This window comes from Amblyomma maculatum, chromosome 1 (assembly GCF_055883805.1).
Source record: "Amblyomma maculatum isolate TAMU_Amacu chromosome 1, ASM5588380v1, whole genome shotgun sequence".
Taxonomy (NCBI): domain Eukaryota; kingdom Metazoa; phylum Arthropoda; class Arachnida; order Ixodida; family Ixodidae; genus Amblyomma; species Amblyomma maculatum.
In genome coordinates, this window is record NC_139344.1 from 433,031,595 (window position 1) to 433,059,026 (window position 27,432).

At 47.1% G+C, this 27,432-nt stretch overlaps 1 protein-coding gene across 1 annotated transcript in view; it reads left to right on the forward strand.

The window, feature by feature from the left end:
* The first annotated feature begins 265 nt into the window (after positions 1-265).
* LOC146209418 (uncharacterized) overlaps positions 266-27,432 on the forward strand; it is a 56,707-nt gene continuing 29,540 nt past the window's right edge. The window contains exons 1-3 of the mRNA XM_084580301.1: positions 266-468; positions 14,125-14,508; positions 20,058-20,450. Coding sequence (XP_084436427.1) covers positions 266-468; positions 14,125-14,508; positions 20,058-20,450 — 980 coding nt within the window. The remainder of the gene's footprint in view (positions 469-14,124; positions 14,509-20,057; positions 20,451-27,432) is intronic.

Here is a 27,432-nt window from a genome sequence, read left to right on the forward strand (position 1 = left end):
TATTAGAGGAATTGAACACCTGAAATTTTCTCGGCCCTAGACCCCCTCCAGTCCAAACACCAAGCTGTACTATGTTTATGAATATGCTAGTGGAGGAAGAAGAAGATATACAAGGAGGATGTGTAATTTCGCCGCCAAGCTCTTCAGTCTTTTGTTGGGAGCCTTCGCCATCGTATGCGCCGCGCTGCTTGTAGTCAGTGGCTGGGGTCTGATTTTCTGGCCGCCCGAGTACTGGAGGCGGGCCTTGTTGCCTGACGTGGCCGCTATGGGTGTACAGGTAAATCCGTCTTTCAAACTTATGCGCCGTGCATCTGTTGTTCGGGGTGAGGAGGTGAGTTCTGCCTGGGCTGTCAGCCTCGAGTGCCAGGGTCGACCCGACGTGGACACTATCTTCCTCTTCGACTCAATGCCAGAGGCTTGGCTTAATCGCGCAACTCTTCGGGACACACTTCTGTCCGAATGGGCCAGGTGAGCAGAACGCCACAAATAATTTGCGCGAAGGTTTACTATCTATTGCTGGCGACTGGCTGGTAGACAGCCAATGGAAGGCTGTGGTGATGGCTTTAGTAACATAGCTTATGTTGATGAGTATTCCCTCCTCTAGTGTGCAGTGTAGTCTACGTTTTGTGAATTAGGTGTCGCAGGGTTTGTGCAGGGATAAAAGTATAGTTGGTTATCTTCGCTTTAACAAGAAAGTGGGATATTTCAATGAAATCGTTTGTACCGCTAGTACGTGCTTATGTATAGGAGAAAATTGTGAAAAACAAAAACTAATGTAGCGGGATTTCTAGTAGCGTACAGGACCCGATAGAGACCTCACAAAAGCAGCCGTCCTAGTCTTTCGTACCAACCACTCAATTTCGCTCCGTGCGCTCGCGGTGCGCCTGGTGCCGGAGCTCATCTTTCTCTCTACAATTACCCCCGGGGAGAAAAGAACAGTCAGGATGACTGTTCTTTTTTATCGGCGTCAGCCGCCAGAATGGCGGCTCGAACCGATAACGACACACGCGGGTCATAGTGCGGCTTGAGGCTACACACATGAACAGTTTTTCTGTTACGTCAATAGCGATCAGCGCGTGGCGTCACGGGGTCCACTATGTAGTTGACTTGCGAAGTGCGCTCGAGGATGCTATATGGTCCATGATATTTGAGCATAAGTTTGGAGGAGAGACCATAGGTAGTAGATGCACGCGAAACCATACGAGAGAGACGGGTTGGAACATGTCAAGATTTTGGGTAGAGTCGAAACAATAGTTATTGCGTCCGGGCTGTACAGACGTCAAATACCGAGCAAGTTGATGACAGTCTTCAGCATGCTTGGAAGTTGGAATAAAAGAGGATCGTGTGTAGAAGAGAGGAAGGCTCACATCTGTAGAGCAGAAAAAACGGTGAGAAACCAGAATTATGTGGTATATATTGAGCCGCGAATGGCAACCTTGGCTGTGTAGGACGCCAAAGGTAAGACAAGCTGTGCATTAGCGATGTGAAGTGAAAGGTCAGATAAATGCGTGGTCCCTTCGCGTAGCATGCGGCACAGTGCTCATCACAGACACAGCAGCGCCAGTATCCACAAGAGCCAAAATATTCACACCCTCCGCAACAGCTCTCGCACATTCACAGAGATACGACGAGGCCTCATATTGGTCGATGTACTCTCAATTCTTGCCTAAGGAACTGCGCAACTAGTTTTCCTGAGGCGGGTTGGTTATCGACCCAGCGGTGAAACAGAGTGCCTGGGTGATGGACAACGACAGTGAGCAGGTGGTCGGTCCGCAGATGAATCAATGTCGGCGGAAGAGGAGGGACGTGGCGTGGGTTCGGGAGGCGCGTAGGCGTAGGGTCCTGAGTATTCTGTAGTGGCCGATAAAAGACACGAACGCCGGCAGCCAGGAATGGAAGTGAAGCTTTATTCACGAAGGCCTCGGCTTATAGAGCCCTTGTCTTGACTTTTTTATGTCTTGTCTTGTCCGATATCACATTCTTCCCTTCTTAGCGAAAACTAATGCCATTTAATTTTTACTCTGCCTCTACCTGTAATGTTCTGTAGTGTATCTGTCCGGGGAGTTTCGCACACGAGTGCTTTGTCGAAGTAATGGTGCTGGTGACTAGTTGCCTGTAGCATTAGGCTCCCCTACTTCGATGTTAGACCCGGTCGTGTTGAGCTCCGGATTGCTTCTTCCTGCAACTGTTGGTAGGTCGGGTGGCAGTCTCGGTGACGGCTCATCGTCAGACTGACTTGGCTCTGGTATGGTTTGCCGATGTTTATCCCTTAGAGAAGGTTGGGTTTGCACCTCGCTTCCACGCCTTGGCAATCTGGAAACGACCTTTTGAGAAGGGAATTCTTGACAAAGATGTTTTTGAACTTATGAGCCTTCCAGACCGCTCTCTCCATTCCCTTGACATGTTAACTGTGTCGCATTATTGGTGGCTTCATTCCAAACTGTAGTTTGCTTTGGGCGCAGGTGGTCAACGTGAGTGAACTGTAGTCGACGTTGAACTCTTATCATGTATGTGACTGTACTGACAACTTGTTCGACTTTACTTTAGTGCTATGACAAAGGCTCACCTCGTGTAGCCTTCAGTATACTTCACCACCTACGGAGAAGGATTCTGCGGGTCCTCTTCGGTCGTTGCGTTGTTCAGTGTCGCTTCTTAGACGCTCAGCAATGTCCCCTGCAAAACTTGGTTTTAGAAGGGTTTTAGACTTGGTTTTAGAAATTGCGGACCATTCCCAGTGTAGCACTAAAAACGTCCGGACATTTCTCCCGTAGGGACTTGACATCATCGTTTCTGGGACATTGCAGACGGTTTTTCAGTCAAGCTGCAACATGTCAAGCCAATGCCGGCCTAGAAGGGTAGGCATCTCTCTGCCTTGGGCTGCTACTATATGTAGTGGAAGCTCAGTTTTGTATCCGTTATGCTCCACGTTTACCATTGCCTTTCCTCTCACCTTTACAGGCTCTCCTGTATAAATATTCAAAGCACTTTTTGTTGGGTTGCATTTATATCTACGAAAAGCATTGCTTAAAAAGACTTTCCGGCATCAATGTGACAGCTGTCCCCGTGTCAAAAAGCATGGAGATGAGCTTTCCTTCAATCTGCATGGAAATTTTGTAGCCGCGCGTTCTGCCCCCTGTGGATAGCACGACGTGATAAGTATGCGAATCGTCAGATTATTCGTCTGTCGTTTCATCGTAGTTCACTGGACGCGTGTTCTTACCCTGGCACATCGATTGTAAACACCCAGTCATCGCACATGCTCGGCAATTCACAATGCGGTAGCAACACTCGTCTGAATCATGGCCTTTTCCGCAGCGATAGCAAGCGTTTCCCCGCGCCTTTCCTTTCTCGCTCTCTGACGGCCTGGCTTTCGTAGCCAGCGTTTTTCGAACTACATTTACGTCAGGCAAGCGTTCTGCTTGGGAATGTAGCTCCTTTGTTTTGCTGCAAGTTCTTTCTCGAACGCAATCTCGCACGCTTTTTCAAATGTTTTTTCGGTTGCGAACAATATTATCTGATTCTCCTGGCCGCGAACTCCTGCCGCAAGCCGATCAAGGCATCATAACGCATTCACCTTCTTTCTGTGTTCCCTTGTTAAACTTGCAACGCTTGGCGAATATTAAATAATCGAAACTGTAGTGCTGTTCTAGAACTTTCTCTATTTCTGCGGTCCTGTCAGTCGGACTGTCAGGAACTAAACTTTTCTTGAGCTCCTCATATACTGCACTGCCTTCTACTTTCAAGAACAACCTTAACTTCTTTGTCTCCGGTATGTCGTTAAGTGCAACAAAATGTTCAAACCTCTCAAAGTATGACTTGATATTGTCGCTTCTTAGGTTTAATCCTGGCATGCTTCAGAAACGTTCCGAAGTCCTTGGCATTGTCATAATGAAATGCGTGCCTTCTGTTCAAGGTCCGGTTGTGCTTTCCGCTTCCGCCGCTGTGCGTTCAGCTCCAGCCGCGGTGCCAGTGGTTAGTTCGGAATCGCGGCATCTAATGCCAACCTCGTCGCCAGTTGTTCTGTCGTGGCCAAAGAAATACACTAACGCAGGCAGCCAGTAATGGAAGTGAAGCTTTATTCATGGACGCGTCGGCTTATATAGCCCTTGCCTTGCCTTGCCTTGACTTGTCAGATATCACAATGAGTAACCCGCAGGCGGCACGATGCGGCGATGACTGTAACGCATATGTCTAGGCACCCCATACGGAAATCCCATATCTGCTTCAGATATGGAACATATGCTGCCAGATACAAATATATAAGGCAGCAAATAAGACCTTATCTGGGCCAGATAAGGTCATATATGCGCAATATGTTGCCCTTATATGGCTCAGATTTGGCCATATCATGCAACATATAATCCATATCTGAATGGGTAACGGGACCTTATATTGCTTGATCAGGGGCATATATGGTATCCTCGCGACCTTATGTGGCCTGATAAAGGGCATATATGGCATCTTCATGACCTTATATAGACAGATCAGGGCCATATGCCTGGCATCAACAGGACTTTATATAACCTCATTGGGGCCTTAATTATGCAGGCGCCATAGTGATTGTATATTAGCAATATATGGCTTTCGTCTACCTTCTGAAAATATTCAATATTCGCATCATGTGGTCGACCTTCAATTTTTCTACACTCAACATGGCCTGCATGCTTAGTGTTAATTGTATCCAATTTAGAAAATAGCTACTACTCCTAATATTTCAAATATGCAGATTTCGCTGCACTGTAATTATTACGCCATGTGTTCCTTAATGCAGGAGAGCGCTGGGTTATGGCTACATGCTCCTCTTTCCATCTACTAAATCGCGTTTTCATTTAAAATGCGGCGGCAGTCCGGTGCACAAACGCATGGTCGGTTAACTTGAGCGATTCAAAATATCGAGAAAATGATGGCAGTTCAGTATACGGCCCCCTCCGAGCTGTCTAGACGGTGACTAACCCTCAGAGACAGCTGGCGGTGGCTGCGTGGAGGGCCGCACTGGCTAGACAGTGACTCCTCCTCTCCCGCTCTCCCCTCTTCCCTCTTAAACAGCGGCGGCTGCGTCGCTGGCTCGCATTTAATCTCTCCTCCTCGCTGCCACGCTCTATACCGCGTAGGCCGCGAGCTCTCCGTTTTGTGTGTGCTTGCTTCTTTCCCCTCCCCCTTTCAACTCCGTGCGCCTAAGCACATGTCTCGTTCCTTTCGCGGTGGCAGACATCGGAGTTCGGTGCGGCTGGCGGGCGTGCTGCATGTTGTGTATGCTGGTGTGTGTGTGTGCCAGCGCCTGTTCGCTATTAGCGGTGTGCATGTAACAAAAATGCGACAGCAAACCTACAAGAGCTTTAGTCTGACTGTCGGCACAGAGGAAATTACTGTGTCCCACGGCGGGTCACTCTGCGGACTTGCTCGCGCGTCCTCCCCCCTCCCCTCCCAACCCTCCCCTATCCCATTCCCCTGGGCACCAAGAGTGCCGCCGCTAGCTCAGGCTGGCATACGTCGTGCCCAGTACCCCATCCCCCATCATCATAGTATCCACCACCACCACCACGGCGGGTGGAAGCTGCCTCCCCAGCCTTGGCAGCGAACCTGATGGTCGATTGAGCTTTTCGAGGCTTCTACTCTGGGTGGCCCTGCCAAATCTTCACCCTCATCGTACCGCCTCATCTTCACGCAAGATCACCAAAACCGTGAGCGTGAGACTTCTTGTCGGGAACTAGCACTTGTCAGCCTCAGGATATTGTTTGCTTTATTATTTTGATGGAAAAATTTTCCAGTCAGTAAATTGGATGATAATTGCCAGTATGTGATATTTTTCCGTACAAAATTTCGTTGCTAATTTGTCTTTCGCTCCAGCGATTTTAACAAGTTTCAGTGGGTGGATAGGGTCCTTCGTTGTTTTATAATATTATTATTTGCACTGCCTAAGTAGCTTCATGCTTGATTTGGTTTAGCGGCAGAGCTGTCGCTGTCATGACAAATGCCATCGGACATGCTTTTTTCTTTTTTTTCTCTCTTAATTTCAAAAGCAACCACGAGTTAGGCGCGTTCGCTCATTTTGCACTGCAGTCTCTGCTTAAGGTAACACCGGTACTTCCTGACAGCCTATATATACTTTGCTAAGGTTTAGGTATTATCAGCAGTCCCAGCAGTGTGTGTTTTATCGCCCTGCGGTTTAGCGGTACCTTTTCCGGGTATCGACAAACATTTAAATTTCCTTTCAGTAGTCTAGTTCGATTATTAGCCGTTTATTTTATTTAGCTTCGCAAGTAAACCAGCTCAAACTAAAAGCATTTACTGGTTAAAGCTCTGTGTGTAAAAGAGTAGAATAAAAATGTAATATCTAATTTAATAGGTTAATTACTTTCACTTTAGCTTCTCGTGTAGACATTCCGTTCAGATATTCCATTAGTTTGTCATAGTATCGCGCCTAAATCAGTAGAATCTCAATATTTACTAACGGATGAGCATGTCTTTGACCCTCGGTATGCACACGTAATTCAGACCCGTCTTTGAGCGATTCCATATAGGCAGGGAAAAAAGAAAACCTGTGGTTTCAAAGCTATTTTCTTGTAAGGTTTGAAATAAAACGGGAAATACAGGTTTCCCTTGGCAAACTTGATTTAGCGTGCGTTTAGCTGGAATACTGAAATTGTCTTCTGTGTGTTGTAATAAAGTGTTATTTTGTATGCAGATATATAGATCTATAGTTCAAAACCTACATGCCATGCGGGCTAGATCTTCAAATCAGGAATTGGGCAGATCAGGCATATACAACCAGATATGCCTTATCTGGTACTCGAAATCAGGAATTGGGCAGATATGCCTTATCTGGCCTAGATTGGTCCTAATATACCATATCTGCCCAATTCCTGATATACCTGATCTAGATTTTTTTTATAAGTTCAGATATGGCATTTCCGTAAGGGACACCACACTATATATAACAAATCGCTTGATTGTCTCGAGTGCGCCAAGGGTACGCACAAAAAGTGATGGTGGTGGTAAGAACATTTATTAGCTATACAAGGGCCAGGAGGTATGTTTGGATCAGCCCATAAGGAACCGGTCCTTACAAGCACTAGGTGGAGGCCCCTAGTTTGGGACCTCAGTGGCAGTTGCCGCTGCCCGGGCGCGCCCGCCTAAGGCTTGTTGGGCCTGTAACTTGTGGAAGCCGAACAGGATCACCTCCCAGTCCTCCCAGGTTGGGTTGGGGATGGGGGAATAGCCGGGTTGGAGGGGCATGCCCACACCATGTGATAGATGTCAGAGGACACCGCTCAACTGTGTGGGCAGCTGCCACTAAAGGAGGGGTCAAAATGTTTTAGGGCTGCCGGGTACTGCAGTGTATTGATGAAAAGGCAGAGAAGGAGCCGCTCATCCGCCTTTTTGAGGCCTTTATATAGGCTGGGGTAAAGGCGATGACAATTTTAAAAGTACGTCGTGATATCTGAAGGTGTATACTGGATTAAAATTGGGTTCCTGATCGGATGGGTAGGAGAAAACAGCCCGGTGAGAGAGCGCGCCGGCGGATACGTCTGCTCCCTCGTTTCCTGCCACACCCTGATGAGTAGGGGCCCATAAAAGGTAACGAAGTGAGGGGTAATTTGAGCAGATTTGATAGGTTGGCCGCGTATGAATGAATGCAGCTGGCAGCGGTTAAGGGCGGCACGGGATATCCGCGTCGACTTGGGGGCGACTTAGGACGTCACCGTACTTGGGAGGCGCTGCGACAGGGACCTGCTGAAGAACGGTTGGTATCACGTCAGTCACGTGCTGAAATGTTGGGGCGCAGTTAGAAGAATGCCTTGGATGCTATCAGGAAGAGACAGTTGTGCGGCCTTCTTGTGCATAGTCCTTAAAGTGGTTAAGCAGCTAGCTACTGGGTGCCGGCACAGCCAGTCAGGTGGGCTAATCCGGCTGCATAGATGGTGCTTGTGCTTGGATGCGACGTTTTCGGAGCTTATCATAGGCCTGGCAAAGCGTGAAGATCTCTGAAAACATGGTGGTGTTCTGACCGACGAAGCATTTGGAATGTGTCTGCCTCGATTGCTTTTAATGTGTGTCTGATGCGATCCGCTTCTGGCATGGACGCATGTACGCGGGTGCTCAAGCTCACAGCCTCTTCTAAGTAACTTGTAAAAGATTCACCGTGAAACTAGGTTCCCGATCGCAGGCGCTAATCGGCGGGCAGCTTTCATACAGCAGCGCGGCCGAAGATGTCGGAAGGCACCTCAGGTGGTAAAATCTGCATCGTGATTGCGGTACCACAGGATGGCAACAGCTGTGACGTAGGACACTACGCTGTTGTCCTTCATGGCTTCCTCCCATCGGTTATGGCCGCTTACCTGCTTGTAGGAGGCAAGCCAATCCTCCACATCGTAATCGTTGTCCCCGTTGAAAACGGCCGGGTCCTGCTGTAACAGCACGCATGGGCAAACGACAGGATATAGAGAAAGAAACTGAGGTGTGGCTCACGTCGGTTGCCTCAGTTGGTGCGAAGGTGTGGCATCCTAGAGCTCCCAGCGTCGGAGCTCTAGGATGGTAGACGAAAGGTCGGCCAGCGCCTCTACCAAGTTGTAACGAGGTTTCTAGTACAGAGACCACGCAAAAGCGACCGTCCACTCTTTTATATCAAGGACTCGATACCGGCAGGTGATGAAGATGAGCTCGCCTGCTGCCGGAGCTCATCTTCCTCTTTAAACTAATGTGTTGTTTATGCGATCGATCTATATGTGCGAAACTGTTTTGCGAAAAAAAAATGGACGACGCTTGTGCCCCGTTTTTAAGAGTACAACGCAATAGCGTTATCGAGCGCCAATGGTGTCCTCAAACTCCAATGGAATGAAGACAATGAATGCATATATAAGGCCTTGAATCAGGTGGAAGCTCGGAGTATTGAGAGAGCGCCATACGATCGAAGTAATTTCCCTGTAAGCGCCACATCGCGGGTAAGCGAAAGTGTTCTTTGCTACTCACGTAACTGTTGCTTCCGTAATTAGTTTGTTTCAGCTGACAGTCATTAAGACGAAAGATACATTAGGCTCACCTTTTTTCGGAGACGACCAATGCGGTTTTGTGACGGAGTTGTTGCGTGCTCGCCTCGGACCAGGAATTCGACTCTGCAGGTTTCTGACAAAGATTTATCGTTTTTTTTACTTTCTACTGATTTTCGTAATACAACCACAACGCCGACATTGGCTTTACTGCGACACAGGGCACTTAATTCTGTCACGTTAATAATCATGTCACATACTATAAATTATCAACAATCCAATTATATAAAGAATAAGAGGTACAGCTGTTCAAATACGGTAACATGCTGGCCACTACTTACGGATAAACATCTTGAAGCCTGTGTGTGTGATCTCTATGGTAGTTACGTTATTCGTAGCATATTACGTTTTGAAAGTGATAACGATGAGAAATATAATAGCCGTTCACAAGAGGCTCAGGAATTGTGAGAATTGACCTGCGATTTGCACCATGATAGAAAGGTTCGCAGCCTTGATTGAATATTCGCTGGCCTGTTTCACCAGCAGTATGAATACTCTCACACCTTTGACTAATGTTGTGGCTCCCAAATGTTATACTGTCGGAACACTGCTTCCTTCCCCCACTGCTGAAGAGTGTCGTGCGTTTCGCAGTGTATTCTATCCTTGACAGAGCGTTAGAAAAGCACCACGGCGCTGGTCATTGCATTTTGTGCTTAACGTAAATGTTTTTAAGTGGACTTGTAAAGTGGAATTTGTATCAAATAGTTTTGAGCATTGTTATTATATTAGTTCAGCTACACAATAGATTTATACATGATTACACACGGTTGTTCATATTGAAAGACTGAGATGTTCTTAATATTATTCAATCAATAGTGAAAATGTTAACTTAGCCTCGTAGAAGCATTGATGAGCGGCATTTGTACCCCCTGCGTATGTTGAATTAGTATTTGGTGTCTGTGCATGATTGCCATTGTCACAGTCTCTAAACTATGCATTCGCAATGCTTCGCCTAAGCGCGGTGGATCATTAAGTAGGGCGTTCGACCTCTAAATTCAAAACTACGGGTGAGTCTCTGGTCTCTGCGGCCGTATTTCAATGGCGGCAATAAGCCAGGGCCCGTCTACCGTACAATATCAGTTTCTTTTACAGACTTCCCGTTAGTACAAGTTATCCTTAGCGCTGAATCGCAGCGTATCTCACAGCAGTCTCTTCATGTGGGTATCGCCGCAAAAATATAGAAGATATGTGCTGAAGAAGTTTAAGATTGCACAAGTAGTAGTTATGCATAACAGGTTATGCGCGCATAGACACGTGAACTGAAATGCATAATACTTATCTTGAGATGTCTTTTTTCTAAAACAAACTGAAAACTTTTGTAGCCGGCTTGATGCACGTGCTAACAAGCCATAACGTTTTTGGTCGTGCTCGTTAGCTGTTGCGTACATTGCTGTTGGTGCAATATACATAAAACACCATATGAAATATCTCTTTGTAGTCGAACTTGAGTTGTGGAAGCTGAACACACTACGAATTCTGCCAATTTGTCTCAGTAGGAAGGAGTTTTGCGGACACTGGCACAATTTCATTTCATCGTTAGGTTTGAACTGCAAGTTTCTAGGTAGAAATAATGACTGGAAAGTTATGAAAGGTTTACCACGTGTGATTGGCGAGCATAATGAGTGGTTATATTTTTGAAGAACCAGTCTGATTTGAGCCACAAAAGATGCTAAAAATATCACAGCGACAGCCATCAATTCATTTTCTGGCGCCTTTTTGCACAGCTGGCCTCTTAAATGGCCCTATATAATAACCACTGTTAGAAATTTAGTTCTATTGCTTCTATTCCGAAAGAACAAATGACGCCGGGATATTTCCTCTAACACGGGACGCAGTCGCTAGTCAGCTACGCCATCTCCGTGGCAGGAATGCCTACCCAGGCGCTTGCATCGCCATGCATACAAATTATGGATATCGAGCCTAATTCAGCTATGCTGGCAATGATAGTGACCTCCAAATCAGGTCTGTGCTAGCCACGGTTCGTCCAAGGCTACCCACAAAACTTTATTTCGGGTGAGCTGAACCAAAATAGAAGTGCAGCCTAAATCGACTATAGCGAATACAATGCCTATACCTTCAAATCTGGTCCGGTCGAATGTTTACTTCGGCCGATTTGGACATACCTCGATGTACAAGCTAGTTTGATTATAGTGAGTACGATTGTAACAGCCAAATTTGTTCTGAGCCAGTCCATAGTTGGTCCAAGCCACTCTAAATATTTGGCCACACTCGATGTGGACCAAATCAATGTCCAGCCTGATTCCGCTGAGGTGAACACGTTGGCTACTAACAAATTCGGCTCGAGGCACTTCTCAAGCTTCACCTCGACCGCTTTAGATTAAAACCACACAGTTCGTGTCAAAAACATCATCTGTAATCATTTCATCAAATCATGCAATCCACGCGTCTTCCCCATGAGTAAGTAGCTTAGTGCTAACATACGTCGAACTATTACTAATTTTTCTGCTTCCCCTTATGGGACTTTTAAACCCTCCTTTAGTAGGGTCTAATGGTTTAAACGACTGCTATCGCTAATTCACAGCTATATTGGTTTGCGTACTGTCCGTCCGCTCCGCACTAAGTTTAGTCTCAGTATAACGAACAAACAAAACACGACACTCGACGGCCTTTAAGGCATACAGGGCACTGTTTAGTGTTCTAACTGCCACCGGCTTGTGTGATAAACTGTGACTGTGCTCCATGTCCCCTTTCTCTTCCACTCTTAAGTCCACTTATCCCTTTTCCCCAGTGTGGGGTAGCAAACTGGAAGGCCTTTCTGGTTAACATCCCTGCTTCTCATCCTCATCCCTATCTATATATATTATCTTTTTCCGGATACTGTATTGATGACACTATTTACAATACATGGGAGCCAAGGCATATCGTGTGCATCCGCGAAGCTCTCATGCTGTTTAGATGTGCGTCGAAAAAGAAATCGCGTTGCGCCAGCTAGCGTTTAAGGGCTTTGTGAGCGGATTGAGAAAAAATTACATGTAAGGTAGGCGCAAAGTTTTTCTTCGTTCTTGTCATTTTTATGTAGGCCATACGAAAACACGGATTTAATTCTGGTCGCAAAAGAAAATAGAAATATTGCAGTCATGCAATCTGCTTAGTGATCTTGATCTATCGTTGACATACAGCTTAAGAGACAATGCTTTAATCGAGTCTGAAAAAATGATAGAAAGTTTGGGCTGCAGAATCATTTCAATTATAAACAGGCTTATAACACGTAACAGTAGTTATAAAAGAACGTCGGCATCCACGAATTAGCGCATGTCGTTCGATTCATTTAAGTAGCAGCTGTGATGACTCATTGTATCAGATGGGACAAGTGGTGTCTAAGAAACAGCAATGAAAACCAGTCTAATTGATGAATGGTTAACAACTGACGTTCCGTTTCACTTGTGAATCTTTTTTCCGTCATTGCCACTTTCGACAGTATTGCATTACATATTACACATTAAGCTTTGTTTTGGAGTGCTTCTTTCCGGAACACTTGGAATTTTTATGTTCAGATAGTTCAGAAGTTGACGAGGAGAGAAAGCCACGCTAGTCAGACAAACATGTTACCAAGACATGTGCTGTTATGATGATGTGCTGCGCGAAATTCTCAACAAATGCTGAACGCAATCCATCATGTTCGGCCCAACAAGATCGCAGTTTTTGTTTTGTTCAGTTCATGCACCTGTCTCACGTCTTATTCCGAGCAGAACAACGCATCCCAGGTAACGGCCGTAGTAAAACTCTATAATAATTAGCAGGTCTTTAATAACCAGTGGCTGATTTTTCGGTGTTGTTTTATTTTGTTTTCTCAACATTGCTTAACAGAGTTCTTTGTACCATAAACAGCCTTTCGTTGTAGCTTCGGCTTCTATGCCGATAAAGACATTGATATATAGTGCACTCCCATATCTGTAGGCGCATAGGCGAATTGACCGCAAAAACTAAGAATGGTAAACGAACTATGGAACCGAGCAGCAACGCTGAACGCAGATTAATACTTTACTTGAGGCGATTAAACGCTTAGGTCTATTTACGACCTCGCACGCACGTTACTATACTTGAAATGAACGCTTGTAATCCTCAAAAGCAAAGCCCAGTGCTCATAAATGTCGTAGTATTATTGACTTCGAAACTTACCGCGCTGAGAGACGTGTATGCCAACACACAGCTGAAAGTCATTTTTGTTGACACTTCTGCCTTTTCGAGGGGACTATATCGTATAGAGGGAGTACATAGATTTCCTTTTTTTCTGTTCACAAGAGGTTTCGAGGTCTGTAAGGTGTTAATTCTTCCTTCCGACACAGGCACATAAAGCAAACGGGTCAAAATGGGCAAGCAAATGACGTAAAATGAGTATTGAACCGCAGTGTGGACGTGAGGAGTGAAGTGGAAAAGCAGACTTAACCGGTACGAAGAGAAGATCCGCACAGTTATCGCACATATTTACATGTGCGATTTTTCAACCTCTTCCCTCAACACGTCCACACAAAAGGGAGCATAATGGCTGACCTCAACCGCGACGACATTGTAAGCTTAAAGTCTGTCGGTCCATAACTCGTAATTCCGCATAAAACACCTTCCTTCCATTTCAGAGCAATTACTGTGTTATCAGAAACCGGTACACAGTATCCCATTTGAGATTTAATTGCAAAAACCCACCTTCGCTTTCACATTGTCATAGAGAGTAGCCCGCTGTTCGAGCATGCGAGCAGAATGTCCGTCACTTTAAAGCGCCATATCGTTCGGCGCAAACGCACATCGAAGTCAGTTGAAATAGGCACCCATGGGCCTGGAGGTGGTGCATCACATGCATGGCTTGCGTCTTCGCTCTACTGCGAAGCCGGGCTGTAGGTAATTTTACTTTTGAACACGGCGAATGGAATCGGAGCATTAGTAGACGAATTTGTAAATTTAGGACATCGTTTACAGTTTTGTGTGGATGAAGCGAAATTGAGCTTTGCTCGAATTATAGCGCCCGCACGTTTCCTTTTACCCGAACTTCACAAAGACATGTCGCACTTCTAGCCCAAACAGTTGCAGAAATCTCAACAAAATCTGTATTTCTGCGTGACAGAGATTTCTTCAACTGGACTGGCATCTTCCTGGTGGGCCTTGAAGAGACAGTAGGCTCTGACATCTCCACCGACGCCTGGACAAGCTTTGAAGCGGCCACTATCGGTGACATGATTCGGCTCAATATGAGCGACGAGTACGCCAGTGTGACTGCTAAATTCCTAGCGGGACTTAATTGGGCGACATCGCACTGCCCGCACTTGCGATACGTCGTTAAGCTGGATGACGACGTGGCAGTGGAGCCGTTCATGCTCCGCCGCTATCTGCACAGTGTTCACCCGACAGGTCGAAAGATCTACTGCACCCACCAGGAACACAGCCGATTGCTACACCGCAGCCCGAGAACGGGACACGGTCTGGACTTCAGGGGAAAACAGGACTACAGGTACCTGTCGATGTTACACGACATTGTGCACACTTTATACCTCGTTAAGCTGTATTCCCCTATTTTGTACCGATATACACCCTTCTAACTTTATAGTAAGTGTCCATAAGATTAATATTGTAATTTTGCAATTGTGTCACATGTTCTGTTTATTAAGTAATAGGCAGCAAATCAGGCATTTATTGTGAGTATATTCTTCGGAGTATATTCTTATCGGAGTATTTAAGAACGCGCTTTTCGCGGTGTGCTTAAAACTACCTGTTGTACAGCACCTAGTGGATTTTTCATTGCTAGCGAAAAGTAGTGTTTTCATCTGGTGTTTTGTAACGAGCAGTACTAATAATATCCATTCTCACCAGGTGTTTTTAGCACTTCAAAATCAAAGGCTGTTTTCCAATCTAGGCTTTGGGAATAGAGCAAGATAGTCGTTCAATAATTTGCTGGGGGCTGAAAAACTTTTTAGGTAAATATTTCAGTACTTGGAAAAATAGTTTTTGTTTGTTTGCAATACTACGAGTATTCGATTCAAATTTGGTAAGGAATGTTCGCAAGAACACAGCAAGGCAGAAGCATGTTTCAAAGTCGTGCACTATTACAAATATCACACTCACTGATTCTGCTAATGGCTTCCACATGCAGCTCTTGCTCACTGATGCCCTTTTCTCTGTAATGGAGCCAGTATTTGTGGTGTCTGGTGTGGAGGAAAACATAAGTGTAACATTATGTTCAGCGCGAAAAACAAAGACAGACATACTGTTGAAAGTTCATCAACTAGCCCAGTTTTCGGTTCTGCCTAAGTGTAGCCTGCGCAGCTGTCATTTTCTCAGATGGCCGGACTTTCTGCAGTGCGGCAAACTACATGTGAAATGAAGTATAGGCTGGCCGTTATCTCTAACACAAGCGTTTCATTAAGAGATGTGCCGTTCCAAAGTTTACTGTGCTAGTAGAGGCCTCTTTGCGGAAAGCGTCTGGTGAAAAGGCGTCCCCATATAATGTAAATAAGAACATTTGGTCCGGAGAACACATTCACGTGACGTCGTATCGAAAATGTGACCGCAACGACTTAATAATAATATTAAAACTTTGTTTTTTCCTTTAGTTCAGGGAAAGGAGCAGCCACTAAAAACCTGCTTCGAAGAGCAACTTGACGAGGTGGCTGCCCGTGTATATGACTGTATTTTATAGCAGATGAGAAGCCACGATTACATAAATGAATAAATAATGAAGCAGAATTATTTGAATTACAAAAGGCTCAAGGTAAACTAGGAAAAATACATCCAAATAATGCAGAGAGACACGCTGCAAGTCAGAACACTGTTCTTTTGAAGTTATGTATACACAACTTTTCGCGGTACTAATTTAAAAGGAGGAAGGGACAAATACTTACACCTATTAGGAAATAATTGATTCAATACAGTAGGAAGCATGAAGTGAAGCGTCTGCCTGCCATAGTTAGTCCGGCACGCTTTAACGTGCCACTGTTTCGGGTTACGGGTGTCGTAAGTGTTTATGTTGTCTTGAAGCGCTGCTAAGAGTATTAGTGTGTGGTCCTTTTTGTGATGCTTTGTCGATATAATCGCAAACGCCTGTAGTTATAAAAAGGTGTTATTATAGCCATTTTAGGCCGCCTAAATATTGGTCCTCTGTGTTCGATGTAATAAGCTTTAATAATATTTCCTGACGTACGTTTTTGAAGCAGTAGTGTAGTTTTGATTTTTTATGCTATTTTTGTTGCCCATAATAGAAAGGAGTTGTTCATAATAGGCGAAAAGAGTGAATTATAAAGGATGATGTTAATGGAAACAGGGAATAATGGGCAATGGTGGCGTAGAGAACCTATTGCGCGTAATAGTTTGTCGAATAAATATTTTATATGAACATCCCATCTCATGTGCTCTGAGAAGTAGACACCTAAAAGTTTTCACTAAGTAAGGAATTTCTATCTGAGTGCCTCTAACTACGAAAGAAGGCAGTTCGAATGCTTTATCTCTGGGATGTAAGAGAACGGCTCTTGTTTTACTGACATTCAATTTTAGACTGTTTTTACACGTCCGGTGTTTAATATTTTCCAAGGGTATGTTGGCCCAGCTGGATAGCTCTATGCTTGAGTCACCAAAGAAACACAGACTTGTATCATCAACGTAAGTATTGTGTTTTGCAGATGAATCTATGGAAACAGTATCATTAATGTAGATAAAAAAGGAAGGGCGCCTCAAAGACTGCCTTATATAACACCCGAGATGACTCGCTAGACTGTAGAGGAGGAACCGCTTATTTCAGCGTACTATGTCCTATTGTCTGTTTAGGAAGATATTAAAGAGTAGGCTGTGCCACATATGCCATACCTGTCTAGTTTATTGAGTAAAGTTTTGTGGTTGATGCTGTCTAAGGCATTCGAGAAATCTAGAAATATGCCGAAGACGAGTTTCTTTTCTTCAAAGTTATTTAATGTATACTCTTTTTGAGCGAGGAGGGCAAGCTCAGTAGGTCTGTTTTTCCTAAAACCAAATTTAGTGGGGTTTAAAATATTTGATGATTAATAAAGGAAGAATTACCTTTTCAAATTGTTTTGCGAAGGCAGGCAGGATAGATATTGAGCAATGGTTGGAAAGGTCGTTTTATCGCCGTTTTCTGCATAATACTGTGGCCTTCTCCGACTGCATGTTTCGTGGGAATATGCCTTTTGATAAACATATATTGAAAATGTGTATCAGGCACTTTGATATATAATGAATAGCACATTTTACTGCCATTATCTGAACACTCGCGCTATCCACATATTTGCTATCTTTAAGACTGTTGAAAGGCGCCACCACCTCTCCTTCTGAAACTCGATTAAAAATTATTGTTGAGTTATTACGAGAATACCTGAGTGGAACCTCTTCGCAAGATGAAGTTTGGGCAACAGAAGTGAAAAAATATTGAAAGCATTGGCGAGATCACGTCGCTCAACCTCTATACCATCAAGAATAAGTCTGGTCATTGGTTTTTGCACATATTCTACGATAGAGTTCAATTTCTAACAAGTAATCTCCGGGCTGTTGCTCGAAGAAGCAAACGAGATCTCATAATACAGTTACTTTGCAAGTCGACGCTTCTTTCAACGCGTCAGGACATTTCGTGTTTAGAAATTGACTGTACAATTTGTCACGTTCTTTTAGTCGGTCAGGTAGTGTACTGATGATCCAAGGCTCGCTGCTAGCGACTATATATTTTGTGAGGAAAGCAATAGAATGTACCAAAGACGCGGGATCGAATCCGCGCCTCGGAGGCAGCTTTTTGATGGAGGCGAAAAGCAAGGCACCCATGTGCTGTGCGATGTCAGTGCATGTTAAAGAACCCCAGGTGGTCGAAATTTCTGGAGTCCTCCACTACGGCGTCTCTCATAGCCTGAGTTGCTTTGGGACGTTAAACCCCACAAACCAACCAACCAACCAACTTTGTTGTAGTAGTTGTGGCTGTAGGAAGAAGGAAAAGAAAATGCAGAGACCTACTACTGGCTCTGTAGCTCAGCCACCTATAATTATAATTGGATCACAGGAAATGAAAGGCGCAATATCTGTCACACTTGCACCGTGGACACCTGAACCGGGCCGTAAGGGAAGGGATGAGGTAGGATTGAAAGTGGAAAGAGAGAAGGGGGGAGCGGTAGTGGAGGGCTACGGAGTAATTTCGACCACCTGGGGATCTTTAACGTGCGCTGACATCGCACAGCACACGGACGCCACTTCGTTTCGCCTCCATCGAAACGCAGCAGCCGTGGTCGGGTTCGAACCCGGGAACCCCAGCACACTTGTCGGGCGTCTTACCACTGCACCACCCCGGCGGGGCACTGAGCGACCTATTTGATTGATTGATTTATTGCAAGAGAAATGCGCGGTAACTGTCTCACTTGTTTTCTGTGGACACCTCAACCGCGCCGTAAGGGAAGGGAAGAAGGTGGGATTGAAAGTGGAAAGAGAGAATGAGGAGCCGTGTTGGAGGGCTACGGGGTAATTTCGACCACCTGGGGATCTTTAACGTGCGCTGGCGCTGACATCGCACAGTACACGGACGCCTTTTCATTTCGCCTCCATCGAAACGCAGCCGCCGAGGTCGGGTTCGAGCCCGGGTACTCCGGCACAGTAGCCGGGCGTCTTACCACTGGACCACCCCGGCGGGGCACCGAGGTCGGTTTTTTTTTATAGGAAGGGAAAGGCACGGTAACTGTCTCACTTATTTTTTGTGGACGCCTCAACCGCGTCGTAAGGGGAAGTGAGGAAGGTGGGAGTGCAAGTGGAAAGGGAGAAAGAGGAGCCGTAGTGGAGGGCTACGGAGTAATTTCGACCACCTGGGGATCTTTAACGTGCGCTGACATCGCACAGCACACGACGCCTCTTCGTTTCGCCTCCATCGAAACGCAGCCGCTGAGGTCGGGTTCGAACCCGGGTACTCCGGCACAGTAGTCGGGCGTCTTACCACTGCACCACCCTGGCGGGGCACCGAGGTCGGGTCCGGTCGAGTCCGGTTGCCTCGTGCGGACAGTAGAAAAGAGAGAAAAAGAGGGAGAGAAAGACGCGCGCCGCGACAGCCGTCGGCCGTCACCGAAATGGTGGCGGTGCAATGACTGCCTACAACAGATAAACATTCGCGGGCAGGCTAGCCCCCACCACAAGCGGCGGTGACCTATATGTCCCAGCCCCATGAGGGCCAGTAACAGCCACCCTTCATCTCCTCCTCCACTTTCACTCCCACCCTCCTTCCTTTCCTTACGGCGCGATACAGGCGTCCACAGAAGCAAGTGCGACAGATACTGCGCCTTTCCATTCCTGTGAACCAATTATGAAAGGCACGCTTCAGAGCTCAAGTTGAAAACGTGACCACACATGACACTGCTAAGATAACTCATGAATAATGCGAGCGCCTACACCGAACTGCATTGTAACATATGCAGTAACCGAGAATTCACAGACTAACAGAGAAAAGCATCAAATTTTGATGTAGTTAGCATATATACAGCTAGTTTGATAGTCCGGATCTCTAGCCGATTGTCCCTTGGCTTTCGAGGAAATCCTGGCCCGGATCTAGCCCGCCCTCTTTTCCCTTTAAAACATATATTGCTAGATGCTATAAATACGATGAGACACCTGCTAACTTTGGCTACAGCGTTTTCAAGTCAGTTTAAGATATTTGCGAAGTTTCTTTCTTAACGTCTGCAGCTTGTGGCATTAGTCTCTTCTCCGCGGAACGTTTCTATATGCCATTGCGCTGCCTCCTGCAACCTCCCGGCAACTCAATTGCTCTCTTCCCTTCTCCAACCACAAAGCTTCCTTCATGAGAGTCAAGGCATGTTAGTGGAGTGTTTCTTGCAGGAATTTGTGTGAAAAATAGATCAGTTGTCTGTAATAGTACATACATGCCCTTATTGAAATCTTTGCCTCAATCAATCGAAAAAGGCGAAACAGCTGACGAGCTGAGCTCATATTTCGCATTAGAAAGTAACGTAATCGTTGGCAATTTTTTTTTTCATTGATGGCTTCTGTAATTTTCCGCGCATCGCTTGATAACAGGTACTGTTCGGGCCGGACCGTCATCATGAACAAGCCCACTGCTGAGGATATAGTGCGGTTAGCTCGAGTGGTGGCAGCTCACTCGACAGGGGACCTCTATGTCACGGGAGAACTGGCACTCTTCGCGAAGCTGACGCACGAGTCACTCGGTTTCTCCAGCTCAAAGGAACCAGAAGGCATGGATGTCATTATCAGAGGGAACGACATGATTGCGCACATGGAAGGCGCTTTCGATCAAACCAGTGCACGCCGCGCGGCCTGGCACACGGCCATCTGGAACAAGGCGTGCACCAGCGCCGGTAGCCTGGACGCTGCTGCCCTTGTGACCGGTGCTAGAACTTCGGCGAAGATTCTTCGCGGACAGTCAACCATTGCAGACCTGCTACAGATACGGTTGGCTCGAGCCGCTTCGCCAACAGTTTTTGAGACGATACCACGGGCACGAAGCAATGCGTTGTCCACTTATAATTTCTCACGGACAGTTACGTCTATGTCTTCCTAAGCGAACAGCTTACAACCATATGGCGTGCGGAATGGGATCACGAAGGCAAACTGCGCAATTTATTTACTTGTCAAAGATGATGGCCTTATTATTTGCTACATTTTAGCATAGTTACGTAGGTAAGATCACGTCGTGTCTAATACTTTTTGAGGGCGGCAGGAAGGTCTCAAGCAAATTTTATTTGAATAAGTTATATTAACTAAAGTCTAAATAAACAAGGCATCGCTGCGTGATACTTTCTATTTTATACAAAAATTCTATTCTGGAAATATAAGGAAGAGTTTTTATCAATGTTTCCTTGGTTTCCTTGTTATAAGATGTAAACATGGTTTTAGGCCTATTTAATTTGTCTTCCAGATTTAATTGTTATCAGGCCGCACAGGTTTTTCCGAGAAAAAGCGTCAAGCTTGTACAGAGGAAATTACATAATTACAAGGCTCTAAAAAGGTTGCTAGTTATTTTAAGGCGAACGCCTTTTAGGCTCATGAGGACAGGGTTCAATAAGTGCCCCCGCGGGAGGGTGTCATACCGTGAGTGCAGGGAAATTAATTGTTTATGATAAGCGATTGACCACATGAGGTAGAGGATGACAAAATGGGTCTCTGAAAAATTTGTTGAGTGAAAGAATTAATTAGGATCTAAAAAGTCATTTAGAAGCCACAATAGCCGACGACATTGGCATAATGTACAGACGACAAAGCAGCCACAGACGTAGACATTGTGCAAAATATATAAAAACGTGCGCAAAAAACATGGAAAAAAGAGAAGAGGGAGATAAAAAAGAGAAGGAAAAAAAAGTGTTGTGTTCCAAGTGCTGTGCTCGTCTGTTCCGTTGTGAATGGAGCAGTGCGCGCTAATGAACAGGCCCGCACCCCTCTTTGCGCTTCGCCGGGAGGACTCGCCGCCTGCCTGCGCTCAGCGGGACGCCCCCCACGGTGGGCTCCCTCGCCCTCCTCTGGTTCTGGGAAGCAAGCCCCATCCCCGGCCTCCGTTCCCTCCGTTCTTCGCCCGGCAGTTCGGCCTACGCCTCGGCCGACGCTGGTCGCACCCTCTTATCTAGTGAATAAACGAAGTTAACAGTTTAACAGTAGCGCGTACGTCTTTTCTCCATCGACGACGCGCAAACACGACAGTGGCGACGAGGAAGTGGATTTGACCCGCGCTACGCAACGCTATTGACAAGCCATGGCTACGCGAGGGTTAATACCAGAATTCAACGGCTCATCTTGGTCATCGTGGGTTGGACGCCTCCAGTTCTACTTCGAAGCTAACAACATCACGGATTCAGCCTTGAAGAGGGCCAACCTGCTAACGCTGTGCGGGGAGCAGACTTACGACACTGTCTTATTCAGCCAAGCACACCAGCGGAAGTGCCTTACGAAGAAATCGTCGCAGCACTTCAAATGCATATGACCCGAGGCCATCTGAAGTTTACAGCCGAGCCCGCTTCCAGCGACGAGATCAGCTGGAAGGCGAAACTGTGAGCGCCTACGTAGCAGCGCTCAAGAAGCTTGCAGCTGACTGCAATTTTGGGACGCTGACCACAGCCAGGACAGCTACCGGGCAGCATGAAGACACAGCATCTGCTAACACCACCATGCTTCCATTGGACGTCATGTTACGTGACAGATTTGTGTGCGGACTGAGTGACGAGTCACTACAGCAGCGCCTATTCGCTGAGAGGGACCTCACGTTTAACAAAGCTTACGACATCGCCGTGCGAGCGGAGAGCGTCGGTCACCAGCAGAGAGCGATGCGCCGGAACACCGAGCCGGTACATCAGACAAGCAACCAGGTACGCAGACCTTCTGTTGTTGCAAAATCGGTCAAGAATGTACAACGCTGCTGGCGGTGTGACGGCCAACACAACGCCCAGGGATGCCGATTACAGTCAGCCACGTGTAATTTTTGCCACAAGCAAGGACATATTGAGGAAGCATGCATTACGAAGCGGAAGCTTGCCAAGATAAAGTCGCCTTCTGAGCCTAACCACAGCGTAGACGCCTCAGAGAATAGGCCGCCATCTGATGCCCACGGAGCAACATCAGCAACATCATCAGTGTTGTACGACCTGAACACCGTGAATCTCGGCACGCGTCCGAAGATTTTTACCGAAGTTACAGTACACCACAAACTGATTAAGTTCGAGGTGGACTCAGGCGCGGCCTGTACTCTGATCAGTGAGGCCACATTCCGAACTTCGTGGCCATCAGACGCACCACCCTTGCAACAAGACGACACGAACCTGCGAACGTGGTCAGGACAGAACTTGCCACTATTGGGATCTGCCAACGTGCGGGTTTGTTACAACGGCCAGACCCATACGCTACCTCTCCTTGTTGTTAAGGGCTCAGGATCAAGCCTTCTAGGGAGAAACCATGGTTTTCTCCATTAGGGGTGACGATATGCGGCATACACCAAACGCCGAGCCACAACGTCATTGAGCAATTGCAGGAGAAATACGAAAAAGTATTCTCTGAAGAGATTCCATGTAATGAAGGGCCACCGGTCACACTGGAGTTGTTAAGCGGCGTGCAACCGAAGTTTTTGAAGGCCAGGCCGGTACCTTTTGCTCTCAGAGCTTCCGTTGAAAGGGAGTTAGACAAACTGGAGCAGCAAGGTGTCATCGAGCCGACACAACATTCGCAATGGGCTACACCACTGGTTGTAGTTCGCAAGAAGAACGGAACCATACGCCTCTGCGGAGACTACAGGAGCACCGTAAATCTTGCGACTAAAGCGTCGTCTTACCCTCTGCCGACACCTGGAGAAGTGTTCAGTGTACTACGCGGCGCAAGAGTCTTCAGCACTCTAGACCTCACCCAGGCCTATCAACAACTGAAGGTGAGCGAACCGACGTCAGAATTACTGACAATCAACACACTGAAAGGTCTGTACAAGGTCAAGAGATTGCCCTTTGGCGTAGCTGCAGCCCCGGCCATATTTCAGAAGTTCATGGAGACAGTACTTCAAGGAATTCCAGGAGTTTGTGTCTACCTGGACGATGTAATAATCAGTGGCGCTTCCACGGAAGAGCATGCAGCGCGCCTAGAGCACGTTCTTGAAAGGCTAGCGAACGCAAATTTGCGTTTAAGCAAAGAAAAAGGCTGTTTTGCGGTGTCAGAGGTGCAATTTCTGGGACACCGAATTGATGCAGAAGGCATCCACCCGACCGAAGACAAAGTGCGAGCGATCACCGAAGCACGGGCACCAACAAACAAGCAGGAGCTACAGGCGTTTCTCGGACTCTTAACGTTCTACGACCGTTTCTTAGAACAACGAGCTACTGTGGCCAACGACTTATACCAGCTGCTCCGGAAAGATGTGAAATGGACATGGTCGCCACGCCATCAGCACGCATTCGACGCCCTGAAACACCTGCTTCGAAGGTGTACAGTCCTCAGCCACTACGACGAAAGGAAGCCACTGCTTTTGTCTTGCGACGCATCTCCGTACGGAGTCGGCGCGGTACTTTCGCAGACTGATGACCACGGAAGGGAGGCCCCGATTGCCTTCGCCTCACGTACGTTGTCACAAGCGGAGCGCAACTACGCGCAACTGGACAAAGAGGGGCTGGCCATCGTCTACGCGGCAACACATTTTCACCAGTACATTGCCGGCCGAAAGGTGATATTTATAACGGATCACCGACCGCTACTGGGCATTCTGGGGCCACAAAAGCCCATGCCACCGACATTGTCCCCGCGAATGACACGCTGGTGCATCAAGCTCTCAGCGTACGACTACGATCTGGTCTACCGCAATGGGACTAAACATCAGAATGCCGACGCGCTCAGGCGCCTGCCACTGAAAGAAACGGTTGACGAACCGCCTCCGCCCGGAGACGTTCTTATGTTCGAAGCACTGCTAGAACCTCCGCTTACAGCAGGCACAGTTGCAGCATCTACGCAGAAATGCGCAACTCTACGCCAAGTTCACACAGCTGTTCAACAAGGCAACGTGCACAAACTCAAAGGGGACAACTTCGACGCTTACCGCAGGCGAGCTACAGAGTTGAGCACCCACCGCGACTGCATCCTATTAGGATCCCGAGTTGTGATTCCGAGAGAGCTATGCGCGCAAGCTATCTCTCTCATCCACGCCGGACACAGGGGCATCGTTGCCATGAAAGCGTGTGCCAGAAGCTATATGTGGTGGCCTAACATTGACCACGACATTGAAACAACAGTCCGAAACTGCAAGCCTTGCCAAAGCAGCCGGAGCAATCCGCCGAAAGCTCCTCTCCCAGAATGGGAAAAGCCACACACACCTTGGCACACCTTGCACATTGAATTTGCAGGCCCAATTGAAGGCTGCACTTTCCTTGTGCTCGTAGATGCTTGCACCAAATTGCTTGAAATAAGAGAAATGCGACAGACCACTTCGGCAGCAGTCATTGACAACCTCCGATCACTGTTCGCAACGTTCGGAATTCCCCGCAAGGTAGTGTCGGACAACGGAACACCGTTTGTATCTGCAGAGATTCTCAAGTTTTATCGCGACAACGGGATCTCATTAGTCACATCGGCCCCCTACCACCCAGCGACAAACGGACAAGTCGAGCGCTACGTGGCCGAGCTCAAACGTGCCCTTGAGAGAGACCAGACAGGGTCGCTGCAGCGCCGCCTTGCACGTTTTCTTTTCAAGCAGCACACAACTGTACAAAACACAATGATGTTCGAGCGCGAAATGCGGACGCAGCTCACAGCTATTCTCCCCGAGCCAGAAACAGAGACGACCCGGGAAGAAAAATCGATTCCGCGCTGCGGGACACTTGTTGAGGGGCAGCGCGTCCTCGCCCGCCAGTTTCTCAGAAAACCACGCTGGGAGGAAGCTACTGTTGTGCGACGCATAGGCCTGCGCTCTTGGCTTGTCAGCATACATGGAACGGTGGCACGCCGACACCTCAACCAGCTGCGTGGATTTACGACGCCTTCCGAGAGCGGTCCGGCAGCAGCGAGGACATCTGAACCATCCTCCCACATAGCCTGGCATCTCTCCACAGAAGAAAAGACTGCACCCAGGGCAGACCTACAAAGCACAGCGGGCAACATTCAGCCTACAAGTGGTCCTTCCCTGTGCGCACAGAGCCAGCGTGTCTCCACGCGTCCTCGCCGATCCCTGCACGCTATCAGGCAACTTTTTAAGGGGGAAGGAGGTGTTGTGTTCCAAGTGCTGTGCTCGTCCGTTCCGTTGTGAATGGAGCAGTGCGCGCTAATGAACAGGCCCGCACCCCTCTTTGCGCTTCGCCGGGAGGACTCGCCGCCTGCCTGCGCTCAGCGGGACGCCCCCCACGGTGGGCTCCCTCGCCCTCCTCTGGTTCTGGGAAGCAAGCCCCATCCCCGGCCTCCGTTCCCTCCGTTCTTCGCCCGGCAGTTCGGCCTACGCCTCGGCCGACGCTGGTCGCACCCTCTTATCTGGTGAATAAACGAAGTTAACAGTTTAACAGTAGCGCGTACGTCTTTTCTCCATCGACGACGCGCAAACACGACAAAAAGTAAATCAGGGAAGAGACAGCAAATCAGTGTAAAGATTCGCAGAAAAAGCTTTCGCCTTACTGCTCTTGAGGGATATCTAAGTGCCTCCGACGAATTTATTGATGAGGCACGCGCGAGGTATTTTATTATATTCATACGACGTCTTATAAAGAGCGACATGAAGGCTCTTTTTCGGCTTTCGTTAAGAGCAGGCCGAGGAAAATGTTTATATGTCGCATGGCCGCCGAAGACAGTGACAAAATAATGAACTAATCGAAGATAAACTGTCCAACCCTCAAGCTTCCTCTGTGAGTGAGTGCCCAACGTTGTCTTGCGGAGGCTTGGCTGCGCATGAGAGTGGTAGAAAAATGAATTTGACAGTTTGCAAGGGTAAGCTGCTTGCTGGCAGAGCTCGTTCATCAAACAGCCCTCTAACCATACATAACCTCCCGCATTGTCCGGGCTATAAAGTTAATTTGTTCACCTTTTTTTGTGGCCGGAAGGAAAGCCCCTCCAAGGTGTCGCATTGGTTGCTAGAGTAGAAGAATTTAACAGATGCGTCTTTACGGGCGTGTGAGTTTCTGCGCATGAAAGCGTGAGTGTGTGGGTTTAAAACTTCGCTCGTTGCTGAAATTCCGTCGGGCGAAAAAGCAGTCAGGTGGGATGAGTGCCTCTTAAATTCATTTAACTCCATTTGAAAGAAATAAAGTAAGCATCACTTAATACACTTGAACGCTTCAAATGGAAAATGATTACGACACCGATATAGCATAGTGTGTACACTTCTTTGTGAATATGAGTGTGTATGTGTGCGGTACGTTAAGCTGCAAGAGAATGGTGAACAGCCAGCGCAAATAATGCTCTGGAATCAGGTCGTTATAAGACCTGTCTGTATGTGATTTGTGTTTAGTGTGGTGTGGAGTGGATGGGCGCATATATAATGCAGCCTTGTCCGTTATTTCTGAAAATGAAATATAGTAGGGACACGACTCGCTTATTCACGCATAGTTGTATGTTAGCCAAACCACTTAGACTATCTAAGGTCTCTCGATGTCATCCTCTCCTTTGCGCCTACGTCATCACAAGACGACGAAGCTGCCTCGCCGCACAGTCAGCAGAGCAGCCAACGCTTCAGACTGCCCCAACCGGTTTCCGGGACCTTGGCGCTAATGAGCATGCACTAACTAGAACAAGCTGAAATATCGTTTTTCGGGAAATTGACAGCAACGTTTTTTTCAGTCTTACTGCAAAAATAAAATATTTTTTCTCCTTACATGCCTGGTCTTCAGTAAAAAAAAGAAAATTTCACACTCAAAAAAGGGTGAAATGCTTATTTTCTTTATTTTCTGATGCAGTGCTTGACTTGCAGTACATCCGAACTGCAGCAAACATCCTT